The 24,971-nt window shown below is 45.6% G+C and overlaps 1 protein-coding gene across 7 annotated transcripts in view; it reads right to left on the bottom strand.

Moving 5' to 3' along the window:
- The window catches only part of LOC137788648 (RNA-binding Raly-like protein), an 85,523-nt gene that overhangs the window by 16,533 nt on the left and 44,019 nt on the right, over positions 1-24,971 (bottom strand). The window contains exon 1 of one of the 7 annotated variants that reach the window (XM_068581613.1): positions 6,697-6,884. The exons of the other annotated variants lie outside the window; for them this stretch is intronic. Coding sequence (XP_068437714.1) covers positions 6,697-6,733 — 37 coding nt within the window. The 5' untranslated portion in view covers positions 6,734-6,884. Of the gene's footprint in view, positions 1-6,696; positions 6,885-24,971 lie in introns of those variants that run through there. 7 annotated transcript variants of the gene reach the window in all.

The raw sequence follows: 24,971 nt of genomic DNA, 5'->3' as shown, positions 1-24,971 counted from the left end.
AGCGGATGGCCCGAGGCGCCGGAGTTAAGCTAACAAGCACGAGTAGCAGGGGTCACCGCAAGGTCGCGGAGGAGGAGGAGACGGATGGGTTGTATCGCGTCGGCCAAAAGAAGCTCTTTGTGTTCGCGTGGGCAGAGTGATGGCGGATGGAGAGACTCACGGAAATCTATTCCTCCTGCGAGACGGCGTTCTCATCAGCGAGGACTGGAATGAAGACAATCCAACCGCTCAGCTTTTAGCTCGCTTGCACGGAGCGTTTTTCTTTCAAATGTGACGATTCGGCAACGCCACGTTCCACCAAAGTGAAGTCCTAATGGAGATAAAACATTCAAGCCCAGTTAGCACAGACGCAACGCCATTCACAGCGAGAGAACATGTGTCGGTGCAAAACGGCTTCCGGCAGATTACACACATAACCACACGGCTGAAAACACACTAAACGCAGTCGTTTTGGCGCCTTCTTTTAATGTCAAGATTTGCTCAGCGGTTAGAGAGAAAAATAAACCCCAGCGGGTAAAGCCCAGATGATTTTTTTATTGGTTTCTGCTGCTGCAAATGACCCGTCTGCACACCTGCTGGGCTGCAGCGCACAGGCTGTAATTGACAAAAACAACAATTCATGGGAGTCCATTATCACCTTAAATATGTCTGGGCCTGCACACAGAAACTGAAAATAAAACAGGTGAAGGGATCCAGGCTTTTCGACTCGCTGCTGTACAGTTCGCTGGTTGATTATATTGATCATATCATATTTGAGGCTCACACATAAGATTTTCAATCGATGATTCGATTATTTGGAAGGTTTCTCCACAAAGAATCACAACTTTCCCAGATGTGCTCATAAGATGTTTGGGAAAAAAAGCATAAATAATCACTTTGCATTTAAAATCTTCGTCGATTGAGCTCAAAACAAGCGATTCGTTGCCTGACCGAAGCGGTGAAGCCTTCACCAATGTGGCCCACCGTGGTGTTAAAGGCACAGTGACACAACACACCGTCATTACTACTGTGTCAGTTAATTTTGCGCATCACGAGTCACACTTAGTTTGTGTATTGCGAGAACAACAAGTACACAATCAGGATTCCCGACGACGACGACGCTCAAGGTGACACGAGCCGCTCCGAATGTCCCCCCTCTCTCTCCGTAGCTTCGTTTCATTATTAGCAGAAAAAACAGCGGCTTGCCGGACGACGTGCGGAGAATACTCGGTTGCAAAGAACCCCGTAAAACGTCTCTATTGAATCTGCGACAAAAAGAAAACACACTTAAACGTTAAATGCGTGAAAGACGAACGTCAGTCACAAGTTCTCGAGGGTGAAGTCGTAGAAATAGTTAGTTTAGTCCGACCGCCGGTCCAGAGGAGAGGATCAATAATACACAACAGAGAGGAGCAGCAAATCTTTCCAAATATTGCAAATTTGTACTTTTCCCCCGTTCTTTCATTTCTTTCTCTTCCCCGCTGAAAGCGCCCACTGTCTATATTTGATGAGAGGAACATTAATAGCAAAAGGAAGCTCGTCTTGACTGCGACTCCCCCCCTGGAAGAAGACATATTGCATCTCAACGGGACCTTTCTGCTGAAATGAAGAGGAAGAGAAAGGAAGTGGGACGCGGAGGCAGCCGCCAATCATCTCCTGGTGGAGCCGGGAACTCCGGCGACAATCTCCCCGACGTCTTAATTAATTGAACAAAGCGACGAATCATGCAAATTGCTCGTCGGCGGGAGAGACAAAAAAAAAAAGAAGAACAAAAGCAAAGAGACATGAAGGGAGCGGAGCGGCGGGATGGAGCAGCTGATGGACGGGCAGGAGGGACAGGTAGGGATGCCGAGGGGAGGGAGGATCCTCATGAAACCCCGCCGTGGTGTGGGCATCGTAAAAGAAATACCTCCGGCTATTTTATCTTTTGCTTCTTGAGAGAGAGAGAGGCCACGTCGCAGGTGCAGCCTGACGAGTAAATCCACAGATTTCCCTCCAACCCCCCTAAAAAAAAAGAATCTCAGAGTGAATTTAAATTAAATATGCCATTCATGTTGGCTCTCGCTGCTCCGTGTGCGAGCAGACCTTCACGTTTTATTCATTTAACTCGCACACAGACGTCACATTTAAATGTTTGATCTATAAAAGACTGGAGCAAAGTGTCACCGATGACAATTACAGGTTGCACAAGGCCAAGCGTACGTGAAGAATATGAACGATAGAAAGACAGAGAAGAGCCTCACACTGGTGAACACGCAGTAGTTTGGTATGTTTGGCTTCGAAAAAAGAGAAAAATATTTGTCAATTATTAAAACTGTGGTTATTTGACTCCATATGGTCATAAAACTCAAGTTAGAAACCTTAAAAATGTACTTTTCTTTGTGGCTTTAATGGCCCATATGTGTTGGACTTCAGCTTATGATGATGATGAGCAGTCAGTTCTTTACTAATTATACACTTAAAATGACATAAAATAGATAATCAAGACGAAAGCTGACGTCTCAAATCGCTGTTTTCCTCAAACCAATGAGTTCCAGGTCCAATATTTGGTCAAATCCGCAAACGTTACCATTTGAGAGGCTGGAACCAACGCTTTTATTTTGGCGGGGTGGGCAGTTTGGCACAAGATAAAGATGCGAATCCATCACCAAATCATTTCTACGTCGCTACTGCCGGAAATAATTCCCCGGACTCGTCCTCTTCCCTCGACGAGGACGACCAGCGCTTTGAGGATCCGGCTGAACGACCAACGTCCGAGGGGGATCAGCTCATAATCCGCGGCCCCTTCAGGCACCGGCAGAACAGATAAAAGGCCCCGGCATCGGTTTGAGATCACATCCCATGTGTGTGTGAACGGTTTGAAAAAACCCCAGTGGGCTGTCTCGCTCCAGTCAACGCCGTTGCGCTTGAGAAAGGCGGCCGATCTGAAGCGTCTGAGCGCGTCGGCGAACCCAAACACTTGTCAGCGAGTCGCCGTCACACTTGGAACAAGTGTCGCCTCCGAGGGGAACAAACCACATGGACAACCAGCAGGGTGTGAGGATGCGGAGACATGGGTCAACCATCTCACCAAGCCACGCAAAAGGGCAGAACATGGAGGACATCATCATCTTTAAAGAATAAGCACTTATTTTGAAATCCGTAGCGCGGCTGCGTCTCCATCTTCTTCCTCCGGCGCGAAAAAATTGTCGACATGAAATAACCGCACGGTTTTGAATCCTCCGGTCTGAAGGAAACACTGCGACTCCATCGCAAGACGATGAATTATCATATTGAATATCTCCCAGCGCCAACTGATTGAGAGAAAAGTACCTCGGATATCCGATCACTCGCGGCGCCGTGACTTGAATCCAAATAGTATCGTGGTCGATTTTGCGACATCAGGATATGAAATCAATTCTTTTGGACAACGATACGATGCAGAACTTCTGCCCTTCTGCCTGTTTAGCGTTGAATTCAGACAATGATGCTGCCTAAAACATTTATGTATTCCATATAAAAGAGAAAATTACAGATGGAGAGACATTTTGAGGGGCCGAGTGCATGAATATGTGATGTCACACACGTCCCTGCACACAGAGGGAGCATGAGATGGTCAGACAGAGCGAGCGGTTACCAGTCCTCCAATTACATGCGTGTGCTTGCCCGCAGACCCCAGTTCAGCATCCTCAAACCACACCGAGAGGACCGGATCCAATATTCATACGCAACACGCACCCAAGCCTGTTGCTCGGGATATTCTGCTCCTTCACAATAAGACAAAAAAAACATAAAAAATCTGCCATTTTGCAACATTGTTCCACTCCCAAAAGCTTATTGCACAGAGGAATTGGGATAATGAAGTGTAATTTGCTTCTGAATGCCGGTGTTCTCACTGTGCATCAGTGTGTGCGTGTGTGTGTGTGTGTCTGTGTGTGTGTGTCACTGAATGCTGGTCTTTATATCACACTGATCGGCTCTTCTCCTGGCAACCGGCCAGGAGAAGACTGAGGACTCTGGGGAGCGACATCTTGTGACAACTCTGTCACATTATTTCATCATGGAGCATCGATCGAGGAGTCTCATTACGTCCTTTCTGACAGATAACCCCAAAAAAATATATAAAATCACATTTTCCAGGACAGAGTGCAGTGTGATGATGAGGTTGCTCGTCCTGGGTCAAAAGAAGAAGAAGAAGAAGAAAAGCAAAGCTGTGTATTTTTTGTTGTTGAAAGTGTAGCAACTGAATGTTTGCATCTAATTAATCTGGAACGGATTATATTCTGTAATTGCAGCAGACTCCAACAGCTTCCACCCAGGATGGTGTGGAGCGTGATTTGTATTCCTTCCCATGAACGTCACGCGAGCGGGAATTTGGGGCAGAAATGGAGCGAAGCTGAGAGGAAGTGGAGTCCGCGAGGCAGAGAAACACACACACACACACACACACACACACACACACACACACACACGAACTGCCCGCGACACATGGCGTGAAACACACGTAGGACATCCGACAGAAGACGTAACAGCTGCCCCTTGTTACACCCCCGCCTCCTCCTCCCTCCGCCCATCAGCAGCACACAAACACAGACGCACATCTGCAGCACACAGACACACACTCATTCGTCATGCAGCCGCAGCCTTCCGTCGCGACACAAATTGCAAACTGAAGCGAGGAAGGCCGAGACGCAGGAAACGACGAGACGCGAGTCCAAAGATTGCATTCACACACACACACACACACACACACGCGCACACACATGCGCACACACATGCGCACACACATGCGCACACACATGCGCACACACATGCGCACACACATGCGCACACACATGCGCACACACATGCGCACACACATGCGCACACACACGCGCGCGGCGGTGCAGGCGGCTGGAACTGCATCTGATCTCCAAAGACTCCTGAGCTGCAAAGTCTTAAATATTCATGGGGGCTCGAGTCTCCTGCTCACGGGAGGTTTGGCTTTTCACAATTAAATAAAATCACAACGGGCGACGTCATAAACACACCCAGGAGGCACAGAGTTGACCTTAAAACCGGGCAGTGTGTATTCACACAGCACATCTATAACAAGATTATCACTTTCTGATCGAGGAACAATCACTTGTTTTGTAAAAAAAAAAGCCGTACACGTGTCGCGTTAACACTAGCGGGGATTTTCAAAATAAGAGCAGAGGTTACGACTTCACAGTTTATACGTCACTGACTCGTCTGCGTCTAAATTTGCATCCCCCTCCCCGCCCGCCCGCCCACACACACACACACACACACACACACACACACACACACACACACACACACACACACACACACACACACACACACACACACACACACACACACACACACACACACACACCTTGTCTGTAAAACAAGCTGTGCATCCACAAAGTTATGCAGCGCCTCTTTGTCGCCTGCATATTGCACTATTTTGCATTTTCTCTGCTGAGGAGAAAAAAAAATTAAAAAAAAATCAAGGCCTCGACCACCAACCAGCTCTCCAAAGTCCTGAATCACTCTGCAGCCAGGTTTGCCTGAGTGTGTAGTGTGTGTGTGTGTGTGTGTGTGTGTGTGTGTGTGTAATTTTGTGCTAGTAGCAATTTAACTAACTGGTAATCAGCGGACTACAATACCCGTATGCTTAGACTACCGGGGCTCCACTTCACAGCTGCATCCAACAACTGCTTTCCTTGTCAATTCATCTCCTGATTGGTTTGTTCAGTCAGTTTGTCGATTAATCACGTCACCGTGTCGGTCCATCACACGTCAGAGGATGTTGGGTAAAAAAATCAAATAAATCACATTTTTGTCATAATCGCCTCAAGACCAAGGTGACGTCCTGATGTTCTGTCTGACTCACGATACACAACCTGGAGATCGGTGAGTGTACAATCAGACGACACAAACAGACGCCGCCTCAAACAAACAATTTGCCAGTAAATATTTTATCAACTGTTCATTTAAAGACTAATCCTTCCCAGGTAGCGTGGTGCTTTCAGGGCCACCATTGCTCCACCGTTTCTCTAATTGCTCCATTGCTCCACTTCATACTGTACAGCAGCACCAACAGTCGACCTTCTCACCACATGGGTGAAGCATGAATGGAGACCAAACTAGGAATCCACCACAGAAGAAGAAGTGTTACGCACAAAACAGCACTTTCCAGCAGAATTTACATTTTTTTTAAGTATGAGGTGAAAGAAGTAGACATAAGATGATTGTTTAATACACACACACACACACACACACACACACACACACACACACACACACATATATAGGGACCGTATAACCTTGATGAGTCGACACATCTCATGGTAATGTTTGCCATTCAGCAGCATGAATATATTACAACAGACAACAGAGCAGCTGCGAGGATGGAAGCTGGATGGAAACACTAATCAGCCAGCAGGTCACTTCCCTTCCACTCAACGATGTTAAATATATCCATCAGTGGATTTAAATATGTATATCTACATATGTGTATTAAAATAGTGCAGCCCGAGAGAAAGCGGCGCCTTTCATGTCAACTTCTCAACGCAACTTCAATGGCCGGCCGCCAGTTTAAAGAGGAACCGGATACATCTTTAAATGACATGACTCACGGTTTAATATTTGCAACTTGCAACCCCCCAAAAAATGAGCCCTCGGCTCGCGCATATCGCGTCGCTGAAACGACGGCGCGCGCGCGCGCGCGTGTGTACGTGTGTAACTTACATCGGTGGTTGCGACGCTTCCCCTTGTACATGGTCATCGTGTGATACGGGTCCAGCTTTGCGCTCGGGTCGGGTCTTCGTGCAGGTGCTGTGCTGCGTTCAGGGACACACGTCGGCGTCGTGGACTTCGTGCGCGCTGCGATACTTTCTGAGCAGAAATAAATTAGCCCCTCAGAAAAAAAAAAGAGGGGATTGGAGGCGCTGCGTGAGCGAGGACCGTACCATTGCTCAGAGACGACGGAGGGGTGGACGGACTACATCTCAAACACACACACACAGACACACACACACGTGTGTGAGCTCACGTCAGTGGAGTGACATTCACACGTCAACAGAAACAAGAAGCAAACATCAGAAAATTAGGGGAAAAGGTCGCGACTTTTCAGAGCAACTTGAATGACTCTGATGGTTTTGCTCACATCTCCACTCAATTTACATTAATTTAGAAAATTAATTTGAGGTCACCAAATATGTCCGGAGTTATTCCACCACATATATACACTCTATAAAACTTGTACTTTATATAACTGTACTTATATAACATTACTGATAAAAGCTTTCCATTTCTCTTATACATACAGACATACTTCTCTCATATATACTATAATCAAATACTACACTATGTATACATTTATTTATTTATCTTACAACACTTTAAATGCCAAAACAAGACTGTGGATAAGAAAAGTCCAGTCATGCTCGAGGCTTTACTAACTATGTAATGCCATGTTCACCAACTCAAATTAATGTGTTAGCATGCTAGCATTTGGGCGACTCTGGCTCAACATGCCCGTCTTTCAATCAGAGGATCGGTGGTTCGATCCCCGGCTCCCTTAGTCCGTGTCGTTGTGTCCTTGAGCAAGACACTTTACCCCTAATTGTTCCCTGTTGCTGTGTCTACGGTGTACAGAGCAAAATGTAAGTTGCTTTGGACAAAAGCGTCAGCTAAATGTAATGTAGCATTTGCTAATTAGCGCTAACCACAAAACCTGACGCTTTAGTTTTGTATTTGGTCAAAGACTTTGACCGGATGGCGGCGGATCACCAAAGTTATTACAATTCATGAGAGGAACTCGGTCTGAGATGAAGTTCCTGCTAAATGAGTTGACACTTATCAGCAAAGTGCATTTTTGCTACTTATTATTCCTCAAAAGTGCTTCAAATCCATCTGCCTATATGCTTGAAAAAAAAAAAAATGTTATTCAGATGCACTCATGGAAACACACACTTTGCTTCACATTTTCTTGAAGCTTTGAAAAAAGGAGCAAAGTGTGAAATCGAATCCTGTCTGTGACCTTGGAGGTTTCAGACGGATCTTTTCTGTAAATAAGCCACGCAGGAGGCGGCCGCTCCGCTGTAACGCTGTCTGATTACTATCTTACCCCACATGCACACACACCGACGCTGCATCGGAATAACATCCCATTACCTCCACAACCTCTGGTCACACCTGGGAAGAAGGTGCACCTCATCTTACTTGCAAAGGGGGGATTGTGTTGCTGCTGACAGGGATGAGGAAGCGGCCCGCGTGTTGACTTTGTGCGATCCCCTTCCTCGATATTACATTATTGTCGCGTGGGTTGAATACCAACACTTGTTTGGCCAAAGATGAAATGTGCGGCGGAAACAAACAACTCGGAGAGACAACTGGAAGGATGTAGCATGAAATCAATCAATGTCGCTCTCCGCCCGAAACTTGTGATGCTCCCACGCGCTGCAGAATGACAAACGTCTTTCAGCTTTTACTTTCACACAAAAAAATAGAAAAATCTGAAATCCTGCAAAGTGAAAGTTTCTCCTCACATTAAAAATATATTTCTTTGGATGAGGAAGTAAAGAAAGAGAGTGTGAACATGTTGTAATGATCAGAAACCAGCAATGAGAGAAGAAAAATCTTTATTTAAAAGGAATATAGGGACATCTGCTGTCCGTGATGGATTAATACAACAGACTCAAGAACGCAGGAAGCAGGAAGTCAACATGGCAGGAAAACACATTTGAATCCTTCCAAATTAAAAGTCTTCAAGTGATTAATCCTGCGAGTTATTTCTCTCACAAATGAGAAATGAATGAATGATTTTTGTGAAGCAATTTGTAACCTTTGTTTTGAAAAGTGCTGTCGAAATACAGTTTATTAATATCATTATTATCATTTTGCACTCTTGAATGCAGGTTGACGGCACTTCCTGGTTCGTTTTACGTTGCTCACCTGCAGGTCGCCAGCTTTATGTCCTCACTTTGGTTGCACGTATGGAATTATGGAAATCGGCAATATTATGTGGGAGATCCAATATGCACATCTTCCCTCGGGACCAGAGTGCTGTTATTTCCCCCACAGTCTCCATCCATCACTGCTGCTGATATAACAACACCTCTCCTAAGCAGCCGTTGTCGTTCGCCTTGCTTTTCTGCAGGCGTAGCATTTTCCATAGTACCGGGAAGGAATGTCCAACTAGTGTTAACTTGGACATGGACGCAAGATGTACCGCTGATAACCTCAAAGAGACTTTAAACCGCGGTGCACATCATTACCTTGAAAAGATTCAGAGAGCTTCCTAGGAAGTGCTCAGACAGTCTGCTTGCATTTAAAACACACTCCATGTTAACAAATGACCCTCATTTAGAGATGGAGGGATGCTGCGGGCGTCCAGGAGGATTCCTGACATGATGGATGTACATCTGCATCACATCTCATCTCATTGGCCTCTGACTTACAGCCTCACTTAGCTAATTAGACAGCCGCCGCTTTCGGTGCTGAGTAATTGCAAACGTATCAACTGCTGCAAGTGCTTAGCAGCGTGTGACAGCAAAGTGCCTCTCTTTGCAGATACGAAGCTCGCAAAGCCTTCCACGACTCATTTGGATTCGGTCCAATTTGACGGGAACCGGTGTCAAAGTGTCAACAAAACATAAATACACACAAACAAACTCAAACAAAGGTATTAAGCTCCGAGGGTTGTTATTTATATAACTGTGCATTCTGTGTTTGTTTAAATTAACTGCATTTACAATGAGAGCTCACAACCCACGCGCCCACGTAATCTGCGACGCGGCCCGAGAACCAGAGTCGCTTTGTTCCTAATTGTTTCAGGACTTAATCCCGTTTCCTTCTCCAACTCCAAGCGTGCAGCCTCTCAAAGGGACGCAGTGTTCAAAAGGGAACATTAGACTGGGAGCCTAAAAAAAACAAAAAAAACACCATGATTGAGAAAACTAGCATCCTATCCGACACACACACACACACACACACACACACACACACACACACACAAACACACACATAAAACACTATGAACGAGAAAACAGGCATCTTGTCCGACACACACACAAACACACACTGACACACGCACACACACAAACATACACACAGACAAACACCCACACATACAGACACACACACACATACACACATAGACACACACACCCACATGCACCCACACACACACACACAACGCTATGAACGAGAAAACAGGCATCCTATTTGACACACACACACACACTCACACTCTTTCACACTCACACACACAATGACACACAATGACACACACATGCACTCACACACACACACACACACACACACACACACACACACACACACACACACACACACAGAGTTGATTGCATTCCTAGCTTGGGAAGGGAGATTGCTCCCTCTAGTGGAGAACAAACAGCATGACAGCGTCGACACTAAAATATGATGAATTTTATTTTTATGTTGACAGATTAGTTTGTGGTATTTTGTTAAATGCACCAGAGAAACAGATGTAGAGACGGTGTGTGATAGGTGAAAGCAGCCGGGGGGGTTTATATTCACGGGGTCATTTTCAGCTGACTCAACCCCGACATGTAAATAAAACTACCTCAGAAACTGTGTCTTCAAGTTATGTTTCGCTCTAATTTGTAGTATAAAAGGATGATTTTCTGTGTTTGCATATTTTTTAAATCACAGGGATAAAACAAACTGTCGTTGGGTGAGTTTAGCTTCATCCCAAAATGGCCTAGCTTTCGTTATCGGGCCGTAAAAAGCTGATCATTCATCTGTTTGAGTCCCATTGAGGATCACATGGGAGCTGACATCTATCCCAGCATGCCTTGGGCAAAAGACGGAGAACCACCTGGCAGCCGGTCTGTTACAGGGCGTAAAATACAGATAGGAAAGTGGAAAAGTGCTCTCAGTGGAGTGTGTGTCTGCAACGACCACTGATGATTGAACGAATATAAACTAGGTTTGCACCAAGTTTAAACCACAAGCGTACGAGACACATTTTTTACTCTCATGGCTCATGTAACAGATAAACCCTCGTTGTAATCTCAGCAGCTGTCTGCAGCGTCTCCTTGCAGCCGAACTGCCACTCGCCGTGTAACCCGTCATGTTGGTGTTTAACGCTTCCTCTGCACAGACGCTGTCACTCCCACCGTGTGTTTGGTGCTATTAGCCGTTAGCTCCGCTCGCCTAACACCCTGCAGGACTCTGCTGGTGACTGCTAACTAGCTAACTAGCAGTTAGTGACTAGCATTTAGTGGCTAGAAGTGACTAGCAATGACTGACAGTTAGTGACTAGCAGTTAGTGACAGTTAGTGACTAGCATTTACTGGCTAGCAGTTAGTGGCTTGCAGATAGTGACTAGCAGTGATTAGCAATTAGTGACTAGCAGTGACGAGCAGTGATTAGTAGTTAGCGACTAGCAGTGACTAGCAGTTAGTGACGAGCCGTTAGTGACAGTTAGTGACTAGCATTCATTGGCTAGCTGTTAGTGACTAGCAGTTAGTGACGAGCCGTTAGTGACAGTTAGTGACTAGCATTCATTGGCTAGCTGTTAGTGACTAGCAGTTAGTGACTAGCATTCATTGGCTAGCTGTTAGTGACTAGCAGTTAGTGACTAGCATTTATTGGCTAGCTGTTAGTGACTAGCAGTTAGTGACTAGCATTTATTGGCTAGCTGTTAGTGACTAGCAGTTAGTGACTAGCAGTTAATAGCAATTAGTGACTAGCAGTGACTAGCAGTCACTGATAGTTAGTGACTAGCAGTTAGCAGGTAGTGACTGCTAACTAGCAGTCCTCTACCAGCACAAGAAGAAGCATACACACACACACACACACACACACACACACACACACACATGCAATAGTCTGAATCCACCGTGCAAATCAACACTAATAATGCTTGAGACGTAATCCGTAATTAGCTTAAACGAGCACGTCAAATATCGGGCTGGTGGGTCCAGAAGTGCGCGAGATAAGCCGTGGACGGACAGACAGCCAAGGAGATGCACCCACACATGACAGAATGCATAATCTCCTTGCACAGATAGCAACAACACACAAACACACGGTTGGAGTCTCTCTGAGACAAACTGGAGAAATTGACAGAAGATAAAATATACGGAAAAAAACAAAAGTGCAAACTCGATAGCAAGGACCAACAATAATATTGATTGGGTCCAAAATACAGCAGAGTATATGTCAAATGAATCCATTTGGTTACTTACATAATGAAGTAAAGATGATTTTAATGAGATTTTGTAAAGGTACATGTCATGTTTCTGAAGTATAATAGTAATAGTTTAATGTTCCAGCCTCACCAGCCAACGTCCTCTTGAGTAAATCCTCCTTATTTAGGCCCTAATCTGCATTATCCCTTCCTCCTCCTCCTTCCTTCTTTCCCCTCCTTTCCCCTCCCTTCTCCTCTCATTTGCTCTGTTTCTCCTTCTGTATCCATCTGTCAGGGTCAGCACAGTATCAAACAATCAAATTTAGAAGTATTCAAATGTTGAACTAGTCACAATTGCTATTCATGCCGGCATTAAAGGCTGCCAAATCGGATTCAGCTCAGGCGCCGTCGGTGCCCCGGTGCTTTGGTGAAAACCTGCTTCATAGACAATAATGTCTCCTGGAAGTAATGGAGTCACAGATGACTGAGCCATTGCCCACACTCTAGGAGAAAAGAGGTGGATTTCTACTTCATTTTTTATTCTGCGTCTGAGACCAACAAGAATGTCACTTTCCAAATAAATCACACAGGACACACAATTATGCTCCAAGGTTGAAAACCTTTACCACACAAAGTGCACATCACACATGTAACTGCTCAAGGATCTGCTCTCACTACACAGGAGGAAAACGGGGGAGTATTTTTTCTGAAATTACTATTATTTTCCTCTTTTCCTTTATTGAATTCTATATATAATTGGAATAAATTACATATGGTTGAATCCAATTCTAGTAAATGATCATACTTATTAACTCTGAGGCAAGAGTAGATTTTACTATTTAGACTACGACCGAATGTTTTATTTTTTCAAGTATAGATTTTTTAAATCTGAGTAAAATGTACTTTTTATAATTTAACTGTGTATTAACCTTAAACATAGCCTCTGTTATCACTCATCCTTCTGTCTTTATACATGATATATCACAGACATGTTGAACTTAATCTAACTTTCTAAAGGAAAGTTCAAATCAGAGACACTTTTTTAAATTTCACTGATTAAATTGTTATGATTGAAGTTAGGGTCGTGGATAGGGACTGCATTATTTAAAGGTCCTCACAAAGATAGAAGTAAAGGAATGTGTGTATCCGCATTGACACATAACTCAGCTGGAAGCACATCAATCTACTAAAACACCAGCATTTTATTTCTTCTAATAACACATTTACACTTCTGCAAAACATTTCCCTTTAAGTTATCTTGTTGCATGTCAGCAAGCTACAGCTGATATGTCGAAGCATCTCCTCTGGTCTCCTGGAGGGGTCGCTGTTGCACTAATGCAATCCAAGGATGACCCCTTTTTATAGATTATAATGAGACATGTAGGTGTCCAGTTGAGATAAAAAACCTGCTATGGTTCCTCTTTTTTATTCATCGGTTTCCAAATGTCGTACGCCAACATTTGTAAAGTAGAACTTAATCTGCTGAAAAACACACAGAACTGACATTTCACTGAAGACAATACCAAAGACATGCATGAGGTTGGTTTTATGGGCTTTTATGGTTTATATCTGATGTGCAGTGTAAACTAGAACATTCGTGTGCAGATGATAACTAGTTTGAGGATCTGGGTTATTTCTGCCTGCACTGTAAAGTCCGAGTGAGGCTGTATTAACAAACCCGGAGTAAGTTTTGAATTATTAATGGTGAATTGTATTGCTTATGCATACAACATTTCATTTGTAAGAGAAAGAACATGTTTTATTCTGACACAGCCTCCCTTGAACGAATGCATAATCCTAACCTTAAACATGAAAAGCCTCAAACAGCCTTTTAAAGTGCCACAACATTATTGTAATTTTTCAGTCCTCACTAAAACATAGTCCTCGCTAAGAATTAAGGCCAAGAACACACACATACACACACACACACACACACACACACACACACACACAAATATACTTATGACTGCAGCACTTTGCAAAGTTAAACTATGAATAATATCTCAAACAAATGCATACAAAACATAGATGTACCATCTCTGTATATGCATCTATTATTGCATATTTATTTAGGACAAACAAACTTTATGTACACTAAATCTGATCAACTATTATGACCCAATTGCATCAAAATCTAGACTTGTCCACATCTTTAAAAGGCCTCTCAACAGCAAAAAAAAACACAACAGAATTCACTTAATTTAATTAGAGGGGACTTCATAATAAAAAAAGACTTCAACTTACTGTATCTGTATTGACGATCACAAGTGGTAATAACTGCTGTGAACCACAGTGTGGTGCTCAGTGACCATACTGTGAAAAATGTCTGTTCCACACACACACACACACACACACACACACACACACACACACACACACACACACACACACACACAGCCGACTCCATCCTCCTGGTACGTATGTGGAGACGAGGCTGACACCGCCGTGACCCATTATCTCAAACCAAATGAAACACTTGATGAATTTCCCCTTTTGCTATAACAAGCGCTCGTCTTCGCCGAGGCTCAAATTTCATTTGACAGGACGGCTCCCACAACTCAAAGTAATGAAGGCAGCCCATCTTCCCCGTTAGATGAGGTGCATAAATACAGACACAGCTCATTAATAACTCTGTCACACAGCTATAGGCATACGGGGGTAGAGGAGTTTAGGGGGAGGGGAGGGGAAGAAAAAAAAGGTGACACACTTTTAAAGCTCAAGCGCTCCGAGTCCCAGAAGGGCCCCTGAGGTAAGTTCACATGCTGAACCCTGAAAACCGAGAAGCTCGACACCGTCGTCCACGAGACTCCTGCTACTCTTCATCCGGCGTTCATACACCACATTTAAAGTCTGCTTGTATTCTCCCCCACCTTGTATTCACCAACAAATGTTCCTCCTTCCTACGAAACGATTAGCCGCGCGCGTGGCTACGGGCTAATGGGGGACGTGCCAACGCGCCACGAGGAGCTGTCAAGGTCAGGCGTGCACTTGAAGCCAGCTGCTATCTCTTGAAGAAGACCCCCTGCCTGTGCGCATAAAAGCTCGCGCTTGTCAATTATTCCTTGGAGACGCGTTGCGCTTCCCTCAACAGATGCAGGAGACGTTGGGTTGATCCCGTCGGCGCGGCGCGCACCTTTTCTACCCCGCTATCTCTTTCGGCTAACTCTCACCCCGAGAGAGTTTCACCGGGGCGAGAGCGGGCAGTTCAGTGTTTTTAATTAAATCCTCACAGAATATGCAAAATCTTCAAGACACCTTCTTCTCTCTCTCTCTCTCTCTCTCTCTCTCTCTCTCTCTCTCTCTCTATAAAGAGGTCAATTCAGGTAGAAGTCATTATGCCTTACTGATTTCCTTAATTAAATCCATACCGGTCACAAAGGAGGAGACAGATAAAAGGAGAAGACGCTGAGTTTGAGAAAAGAGCTTTGAGATAAGTGAAGGAAAAAAGGGCTGTAAAAAAAAAACATTTTTAGCACAAAGTACCTGACGGTTTGTCTAATCGCCGCACATTCAATTAGACACCTGTTTTTGCGTGTCTGTCTTTTGTCGGGGAGCAAATCTGCGTTTCGTCTATGGCGGCTTTTTTGAAATAGCCAAATAGCTGGAGGTCTGAGAAAAGGCCAAGTGGACAGTTTTGTCACGCGCTGTGAGACCTAAACAATCCTCCGAGTACCTTGAGACGGTTACGACGTCTGGATGATGTCATGGAGGTCACGCCCGGCCACGGCTCCTGCAAAGTGTTGACCGCAATAATAAACTTTGAGGCAGTTAACCGCCGTGACGCTTAGCATGACCTTTTTTTTTTTTCATGTCCCTTCAGCTGTGAGTGTGTGTGTGTGTGTGTGTGTGTGTGCGTGTCCCTTCGCTAACAACGGCATGCGATGACTCACAGAGAGGCCTCCGATTTGTGTCGTAATTGGCGAATTGGAGGGTGGAGGCAAAGTGGCGTGAGGAAGAGCGAGGAGACGGCGGGAGGATGAATGCAGAGTCGGGTAAGGAGGGGAACGTGAGAGGGGAAGTAAACACTTGAGAGAGCATGAGATGGCTCCGGGCGAGGTTACGGGCTGTTTTTTAATGTTATTTTGTTTATACTGTCCATCTTCATTCGGGCGGAGGGGGGTGCTTCCCTTGTGAGTCTGTCACAGTGATTTCTAAGTCGCACACTAAGCGTTGGGGGGGTTTAGAGTCAGAGGGTTGACGCTGCACAGCCCCGAGAGCAAAGGGGTCCTTAAAAACCCTCAGGAGGGGAGGGGGAGGAGCCGGTGATTATCGCCGCATGTGTAATCACAAGTCACAAAGCATTCCTCACCTTTTATCGCCGGATTTCTCTCTCGCCGCTCAGCCCGAGGTGCGGATAGACAAACTACAGGAGGGGGGGATTCGAGAAACAGACATGACTGACTGAATCAATTCTTGTGGCAGTGCTAAAGGGCAGGTTCTCCATCCTCAGGGTTGGAGAACGTCTGTCCGTGCAGGCGGAGAGGTCGCACTGCAGCGGTCTGCACACACGGCTGCCCTGCTGAAGTATTATCTCCCAGCATGCACAAGTAAAGCATCTGTAAGGACACTAATCCGATGCAAAAGGCTCATTACTCTTGATACACATCGGGGGAGGAAGGGGACGGAGGGGGGGGGGGCTGCGACAGATAATAACGGTTCGGATCGTATCATTGTTTTGAGTCACGGATCGTATCTGGAGATAGTAAAAAGGGAACAACTATAACCCGTGTGTGATGCTCCAATCGTGAACTTTTTGGCGCCAATGCTGATTGCTGATTGTCGCCATATATTTTATAAATATACATATATGTATACATACACACACAGATTGATTTTGATTGCTATGTTTTGTTATAGCTGCTGGCATACAAGGCTCCGGACTATTTCTTCACACAACCATCCCGAAAAACCACTTTAATCAGCCGAAAGTCATTGGGGATGAGACCAATGCTAAATGTGGTCATTTCACACACACACACACACACACACACAAACACACACACACACACACACACACACACACACACACACACACACACACATAAGGCACTTTCACATAAGATACACACCCATGTTTAACATCATCAGTTGCAGAACAATCTTAGCTCTCTATACAATGAGGCAACATTGTCGTGAGACAAAAGTGTAAAGACAAAATATGACTCTAAAGCTGAAAAATTCAATCTCGATTCAACAAATTCAACACTTTTTTCGCCACAGCGTCACATGACACACTGAAGCCCTAATCCTCATCTGAATGAGGTCAAACGGTGCGGGGACGAAGGCGTGCCGGAAGCAGGAAGTCTCCTCTTTCCGCTAGACTTCGAACCATATTTTTGCGATGTATCATCGCGAAGATATGAATATTTTAAAAAACGTAAACATCGCCATACCGGTGGCTGGCGCCAGACAGTCGAGTTGGACTCGGATGTTGGACGTCAAACAATGATCTGTTCATTCAAACCCGACCCGTCTGGCATCAGCGTGCCCTAAATGTGAACCTATAAGCTCTCCGTCAACAACATGCCTCCCTGATTATGCGCAGAAAATAGATATCCAACTCTGTTCTTCCTCACTGGTCCAAAGCCCCCCCCCCTCTCTCTCTCTCTCTCTCTCTCTCTCTCTCTCTCTCTCTCTCGGGATGTAATATTAATGAACAGATCTCAGCCAGGATGCTTGTTAGGCTTCGAGCTAATCTTATTTCCCGCTGCCCCCACTCTTCACCTCACCGGGCCTCCGTCAGTTTATTTACTCGCCGCTCCGGGGATCCTCCTCGGCCCCGACAAAGGAAAGACGCGCAGCCTCGAAGGCCGAGGTGGCTGGTCGGTCAAACGGAAGATATGAAGACAGGAATGGAGATGGATGTGCCCTTTACTTCCTGACTCATGTGGGCATGAATGTTATATTTCAGATCTTGCCCCCCTGCAGGTGCAGAGGTAAGGGGAAAGCCATCCCTTTGGTTTAATACCGTAAAAAAACGGATAAATTGACTTGTAGTGTTTCTCCCAAATGAATGTGTTTTGTATATTGGTGTTTTTTTTATCTTTTCTGACCTTATTAAAACACAATGTGCATGAAGGGAACGCAGTAATAAACACTCTTTTGCAACAAACTGGGCTTGCACCTTTGCTGAAGGTGACACAATACGTAGTAATGACCATAAATCATTACAATACAGATCTCCAAAGCACAACATTAGGGTTTAAGTAGAGTTACCCTTTTCAGAGATGGCTTGCCTGCAGTTTTTTTTACACGATGCAAGACTCTGTCGCACTGCTGTAAGAAGCCCAACAGTCTTGACTTTGATTATATTACCTCCTTTACCTGTTCCTGCTGCTGTTTTGGGGTAATTTATTCAAAAAACAAAGCGCCGTTTAAATTAAAATGCACAAATGAAATTAAAATCAACATACTTAGAGGAGCTAGCATGTAATCTGTGTGTACGTGCATCACAGGGAGCATCCGTCATCATTAGTTAGTTGAAGAAACAAGTCTGTTTTCAGCGGATCGATGGCACACATTGTTGATGCACATATTTTACAGGAGCAATCTCGGCTGCAGTGAGGTGTTAGTCGTATTTACACTTGCCAATCATTTATGAAGGGATATGGTTTCTTTTTGTTGTTGTTTACTTCCACTGGGTTACGCAGGGCGGATAATACAGATTTCATTTTGGGTGTTTTGCTTGTGCCGAGGAAGCAGGTTTCGTTGTTTGGCTCAAGGGCACGTCGGCACGTTGACTTCAGGCTCGTGGATTGTATTTGACTCAACATCAACTGGCCTGTTGCTCTGTGAAGAGGTGAAGAAACTTTGAATTCACAACTTGTGTTAATACCGACACGATATTGCCGTATAACCACAACTAAAATACAAAATAAGAAAACACGTGCTGACAAAACAAGCGTGTTGTCTCCTCACTGTGATGGGACGAAGAGACGATGGATTTTATTATTTCAATTAGTGTAACTGAAGATCCTTACATGCACGCGTGACATAAAAAAGATAACTAGCTTGGTAGAGATGCATGATTATAACGAAATGTCCAGGATTTACCATGCAAGACAGAACAGACTCTATTGTGATATGTTCTAACCGTATGATCTACGATCACCATATTTATTATTGTTTTATGTTTAGTGAACGTCCTTTAGTGAAAGATAAACACTGACTCACTAAAGCTGTGATTCAGTAACACTGTCTCCAAACAAAATGTACGGTAAAGCGATATTCTAGTACGTTTTAGCTTGCTCGTAAACGTTTTTTCCAGTTGTTTCGGCCGAGATAATCATAACGTGACGCGTTCGCGTCGTCCCGTTCTCGCTCCACGCGCTCGTGTTTCTGCTCCGACTCTGATGCACGGCTCGGTGTTTTTTTTTCTGCCTCCTGAACCGAGGTTTCTAATCAGAGAATTAGCTTCAGTTTCCCCTGCCAAAATCCACACAGTAATCCATCTCACTTTGTCCACACTGTGGCTCATGACCCACTAAAGCATTTGTCAGTATGCTTGAAAGAGAGAGCGGGGGAGAGAGAAAGAGAGAGAGAGACACACACACACACACACAATAAGATATCCTGGCCAGGGAAATGTGCTTTCCTGGTTTCCTGGGTGGCTTTATGAAAGCCTATTAGTTGCACAATGACAATCTTTAAATTTCTCCGGCATTGTTTCCACAAAAGGAAACACGTTCTTATATCCAATACATTACGGCTCAGATAAATCCCCGGCTGTGTCATACCGTTGATGTTATTGTACGACAGCGAGCCGGCACACTTGCTCTCCATGCTTCCCCTCACGGAGGTTTTTTTGGGTTTTTTTGTGCCGAGCGGCTTCGGTCGGGGCCGACTTCACGCACTCGCGGTCCGGCACCGGCCTCTCGGAGCGTGATTAATGAGGGAGGAGGCGGTCGGACCCGGGGTGCATCCTAATCACCCGCAAGGACAAGGAGAGATATGGAAAGGTGGGAGTAAAGGGAACGAGAGAGCAGAGAGACCGAAAGGAAGGAAGGAGGGAGGAAGAGATTATGCATTGATGCGGTTTGTGTGAAGCGTCGGGTTGAAATCCTTCTCGGAAGAGAGGCGCAAAAACCTGAATTCTCGAGCATTTCCCCATCCGCAAGCACACACACACACACACACACACGCTCACACACACTGAATACTCTCACAGCCTCGGCAGCAAACACGGGGACATGAAAGACACAGAGGGGGCCTTATGGGGTTAGCTTTGGCAAGGCTCAGTCCGATGGATCAGGGAGAATTGGCCCATCTAGTTGCATACTGCAATACCCATAAGGCCTCTCGCTCATGGCTGTTCATGCCTCCAAACCCGGCTCTCTAAATAAAGTTACTGAGCTGTGCAGTTATTGTAGACATAGTCGGAATTATCTATGCAAATTTTCAAAAGGGAATGCGAGCCCGTGAATACTAATGGTGAATGAGAGAGAGAATTACAGCAGCCAGGTGGAGGAAATGCAAGAGGGTTGGTTTGGATAGACATTAAAGAAGAAAACAACCCCCCCCCCCCCTCGGGGATTCACTTATAACGTTAAGCCTCTGATATTCGCAGCAGCGTTGAAGGAGTTGCTTGTATTTCGTGAGAAAGTGTCGCAATCAGAGCAATGATCGGACATCTCGGGAGGAAACGCGGTTAAACAATTTCTTGCCGAGAAGAGAAGATTGATCTTGTGCGTCGCACCGCGGGAGGCAGGTCGGTCAACGTCTCGGTAACAATCCGCTTGACTGCGTTGATTATCAATTATGAGGAACTTCAGATCCCGTGAGGATCGCCCTGGTGAATCGTAGAAATACAAAATAAACAAGAAAGGAAAGCGGAAATAAAAATGATGAAATGAGGCTATTTGTTTTGCGTCAGTGTTACCCTTGCTTGCGAGTGTATTCTGCGACGTTTCGCACTAAACTCTGACTCTGAGGTGTTGATTTCATGTATTATTTTAATCATTTTAAGAGGAAATTTGGTTCTCAGTGAGGAGAAACCATACAGCGATAATCTATTTATCTACCACCAACGTGTGTTTTTTCACATTCTGCATGTGCAATGGTCAACTTCCACATGGGAAACCCCCAAAAAATCACACACAGTACAAAAGGCCTTCAAGAGAATAAGAAATGCCATCAATGTCCTTGGTAGGAGTGCCTGGAAATATTCCCAAATGGCGCCGCACAAACTGTATTTGACCAGTTATCAACAAGAAAAGAGCAATTCAAATAAAATCGGGAAACAAAATGGATCCACAAACACAACATGTGCCTCCAGTCGGTGTATTTTACACTAAGTGAAGCTCCCTCCACCTGTCTCTGCTCAGTCTTTCCCCTCCTTCCCAATATACTCCAGTGTCTGTGTGCTCCTCGCTATGCATCGCGTTGGCCCAAAATGACGATTGATGGCAGCGCCACTGCCTTTGTAATCCGCTTAGGATGGATTTTGCATCTAAATCACTTTATTATTTATGCGACTAACTCTTGCCAATGCCATTTGGAGGCGGGTATGAATGGTGATCCATCACACATTATCCTTCACTGTGGACATTAATATTGTAATGGGATGGACCTTCAGCAGGTGGAAGGGAAAGGGAACGCTGATATCTTGGGGGGGGTCAGGCCGCTCAAAACAGGAGTCAACCGAGGGAAGATTATCTGGAGTGCCCGCTTTCCAGACGGACTCTCCGGAGATGCAGTTAGTTGGCTCTCGCTCTGCTATTAACCTTTTCCCCCTTTCTCCACAGCAGCTTGTATCTTCATACATGGCCTCTCTCACTAAAAAAAATGTCACTCTTTCATTGTCCTTTTTTTTCCCCCCATCAGAGGCTTCAATCGCCTCCTGCCAATCACACGCATCTGCTGCCGGCAGGCACACGCCGCCACATCTGGGCCCGCAGTTGAAACAAACCGCGTCTGTCGATGAGAAAAACAACAAGAAAACATCATCTCGCCACACATGAAGGGCAAGAGAGACACGCGTCGCAAAAAGCATCTCATATTTGACGCTAATAGGTGTTTCAAAAAGTTGCACATGAGGAGTTAGCGTCGTGGCGCCCGAGTTAGACGTTAGCTAGCGGCGTTAGCGTGTGTGCGGTACGATTGTGTTGTTCACATGTCGATCTGGAGACTCGGCAGTGCGGTGGTCGGGGTTAGTGCGTGCTGGGAGAGCTCAGGGCCAAAACAATCCGTCACTCTTTTGACTCGGTGGCAGCCCACCGCAGAGTGGAGACCACGGCGGCGCGGCGGACGGAGCTCAGCGGGTGGAGGAGGGAAAAAACCGCTCGGATGCGTTTGAGCTTCGCGGATGCCAGCAATCATCATGTCACCGCGTTGCTGCAGTCAGCGTTTCGCCGGAGGGAAGCTAACACACAGCAACAACAACAACAACAACGTGTGACAGATGTTTGTAGCGGTGTTGGCGGGGGGGGGCTCCCATTAATTGGGAGATCGACGGTTCAATCCCCGGCTCCTCCAGTCAGCTTGCTAAAGTGTCGTTGGGCAAGATTCTGAACCGGGAATTTCTCCCGAAGGCTGTGCCATCTGTATATGTGTGTGTGTGTGTGTGTGAGTGTGTGAGTGTGTGAGAGAACTAGCATTCACATAAGACGCCGATGGGCAGGTTCGCATCTCGTAGGGCCGCCTCTGCCTTCAGTGTCGAATGTGTGTGTGTGTATGTGTGTGTGAGTGTTAACACGTAGCGTGAAGCGCTACGTGTAGCACCAACAGAGCAGCTGACCTCAGATGGCCGCGCCACTTCCTCATTGTGAGCTTCACCAACATGAGCGGAGGAATAACTGACAAACGTCTCTGACGGCAAAGAAAATCCAGGAAAAATGAATGAATGACTCAAATTTTTATTGATTTCACGATTTGACATTATTAGCATGTTGCCATTTATTGTGCAACCAGGAAAAAAAAACGTTCCACCTCAGGAAGATGACTTTAAATGTGGCTCTTGCATGTATTCTTTAGTTTCACTTATACTCTCATCTGACCTAGTCTCTCTGGAGTCAGGACCCTCATATCCGGGCAGTCTATGTCCACATTAGTGGATTTTTCCCTCCGCTAAATTAACCTTAAATGTTTCCATTTCTAAACCGTTCGTCACCGGTTAAATGATGCTGGAAGTGACCCTTTTACTCATCAACCACGACCACATATTAGTCCCTTTTCTTCAGATGGAGGGGGGAGGGGGGATGACGCCGAGAGCGCCAAATGAATTGGACGCCAAACGCAGTGGAACCAGTCAGATTGCTTGATTCCAGCTTTCCAAAGAGCCGTATGCTTAATATAATTAATCGCGCCGCCGTCTGGCTTTTGAGTGTTTCAGCCCCGTGCAGGAAGATGGAGGTGTTCATGCGGAGGGCTTTTAGAGGAATTTCTTCATGCTCGTAACTCTGAATTGCGGAGAGACACCGCCATCCAGAATAGCGCCGCGCGCGCTGCTATTTAGTAATGATTGCTGTGCTCACAATCCTCGATGTGATCTTGCGAATCACTATCCATAGATAGGGTAATGGAGCATCCACTTTTTTTCACCGAGCAGAGGGGGGGTTGTGGGGAGAGGAAGCCGCTGCCAGCTGTGCTATAATAGAATTTTTGCATTTGTTCATCAGCTGTTTTTCATCCATACTCTCACACACACGGAGTGACAGTCGTATCTTCTGTGGCGGCGGCAGGCTGTGACCCTTGACGCTTGTGTCATTGAGTGCAGAGATTAGTCACCACCGGTGCGTCGGAGCAGCCGAGGTGGATCTGTGCAGTCGTAGTATGATGTGATGATGCCGCTGACCCCTTGTGCAGTGACCACTGCCTCCACAACAACATGCTCTGCTTCTCTTTATGCGGGCTGAGGGTGATCTCATGGATGCACACACACTATATATGCTCACCTGCACATGTGATCCCTGAGTTTCAACCAACTTAAAACATCCCTTTAATGAGAACGTTCTCCATCAGGAAGACGGATCCTTTACGGAAGAGGTCACTCGTCGACTACAAATCGCGACGTGGCCGATTCCCTCCCTCCGCCACGTTAATATAAAAAGCATCAGCTCGAGAGGTTGAGACTGAGAGCGTCCTTAATTGTCAATTAAAGATGCATCTCGCAGTCATACTCCCGCCACGCGACTTGCAGATTGAGTGCCGTGACAACGAGGGCGAGGGCGCATTGCTGCGAGGTCAGTCTGAACGCCGATGCTCTCTCAACCAGAAGCAGGCAATCAAACGTGAAGGGAGTCGAAGGATTTGCAGAAAAGTGACAAAGAACTCACTGACACCGATGATGGAAAGAGTGCCGAGCGATGGTTTTCGGGGCCTGGTTTAATAACTGATGTGTTTTTCTGCTCATCACAACATTCATACTGCCGAATATGAAACTAATAAAAGGAGCGAGTTCGCGTTGACCGCCATTAATCAAGCAAACGAGCTGTTTTCTCGCTGTCGATTGTTGTCTTTTCCATCCTTCATCCGTTGTTGCCGCCGTATCAGATCAGAAAGTCGCGTCACTGGCGTCGCATTTGTTAGGTGTGGAAAGGTTACATTTCATACCTGTCACACCAGACAGGCCTTCATGGAACAGCCATCATCTTTGCAATAGGACAACAAATGAAGAATCGGTCTCTCTGCAGCCAGATGGGTTTTTTTAGAGGCTGGCACAGTCGAGTCAGGTTATTGTTTCGATGTTTAGGTTGATAAATGCAGTCTGGAAAGAAAAGGTAGATCGATAATCTGTCTTTTTGATGCAGAGGAGACACAACAACCTTTAAACGAGCTCTGTATTTTCTCTATCTTTGAATATTCATTTTTTTTCCAACTGCACATGAGCCAACAGTTAACAGTCTGG

This window comes from Clinocottus analis, unplaced genomic scaffold (assembly GCF_023055335.1).
Source record: "Clinocottus analis isolate CAN_PGR_092001 unplaced genomic scaffold, fCliAna1.0.p SCAF_18, whole genome shotgun sequence".
NCBI lineage: Eukaryota > Metazoa > Chordata > Actinopteri > Perciformes > Cottidae > Clinocottus > Clinocottus analis.
This window is presented reverse-complemented; position numbering and strand designations above follow the sequence as displayed.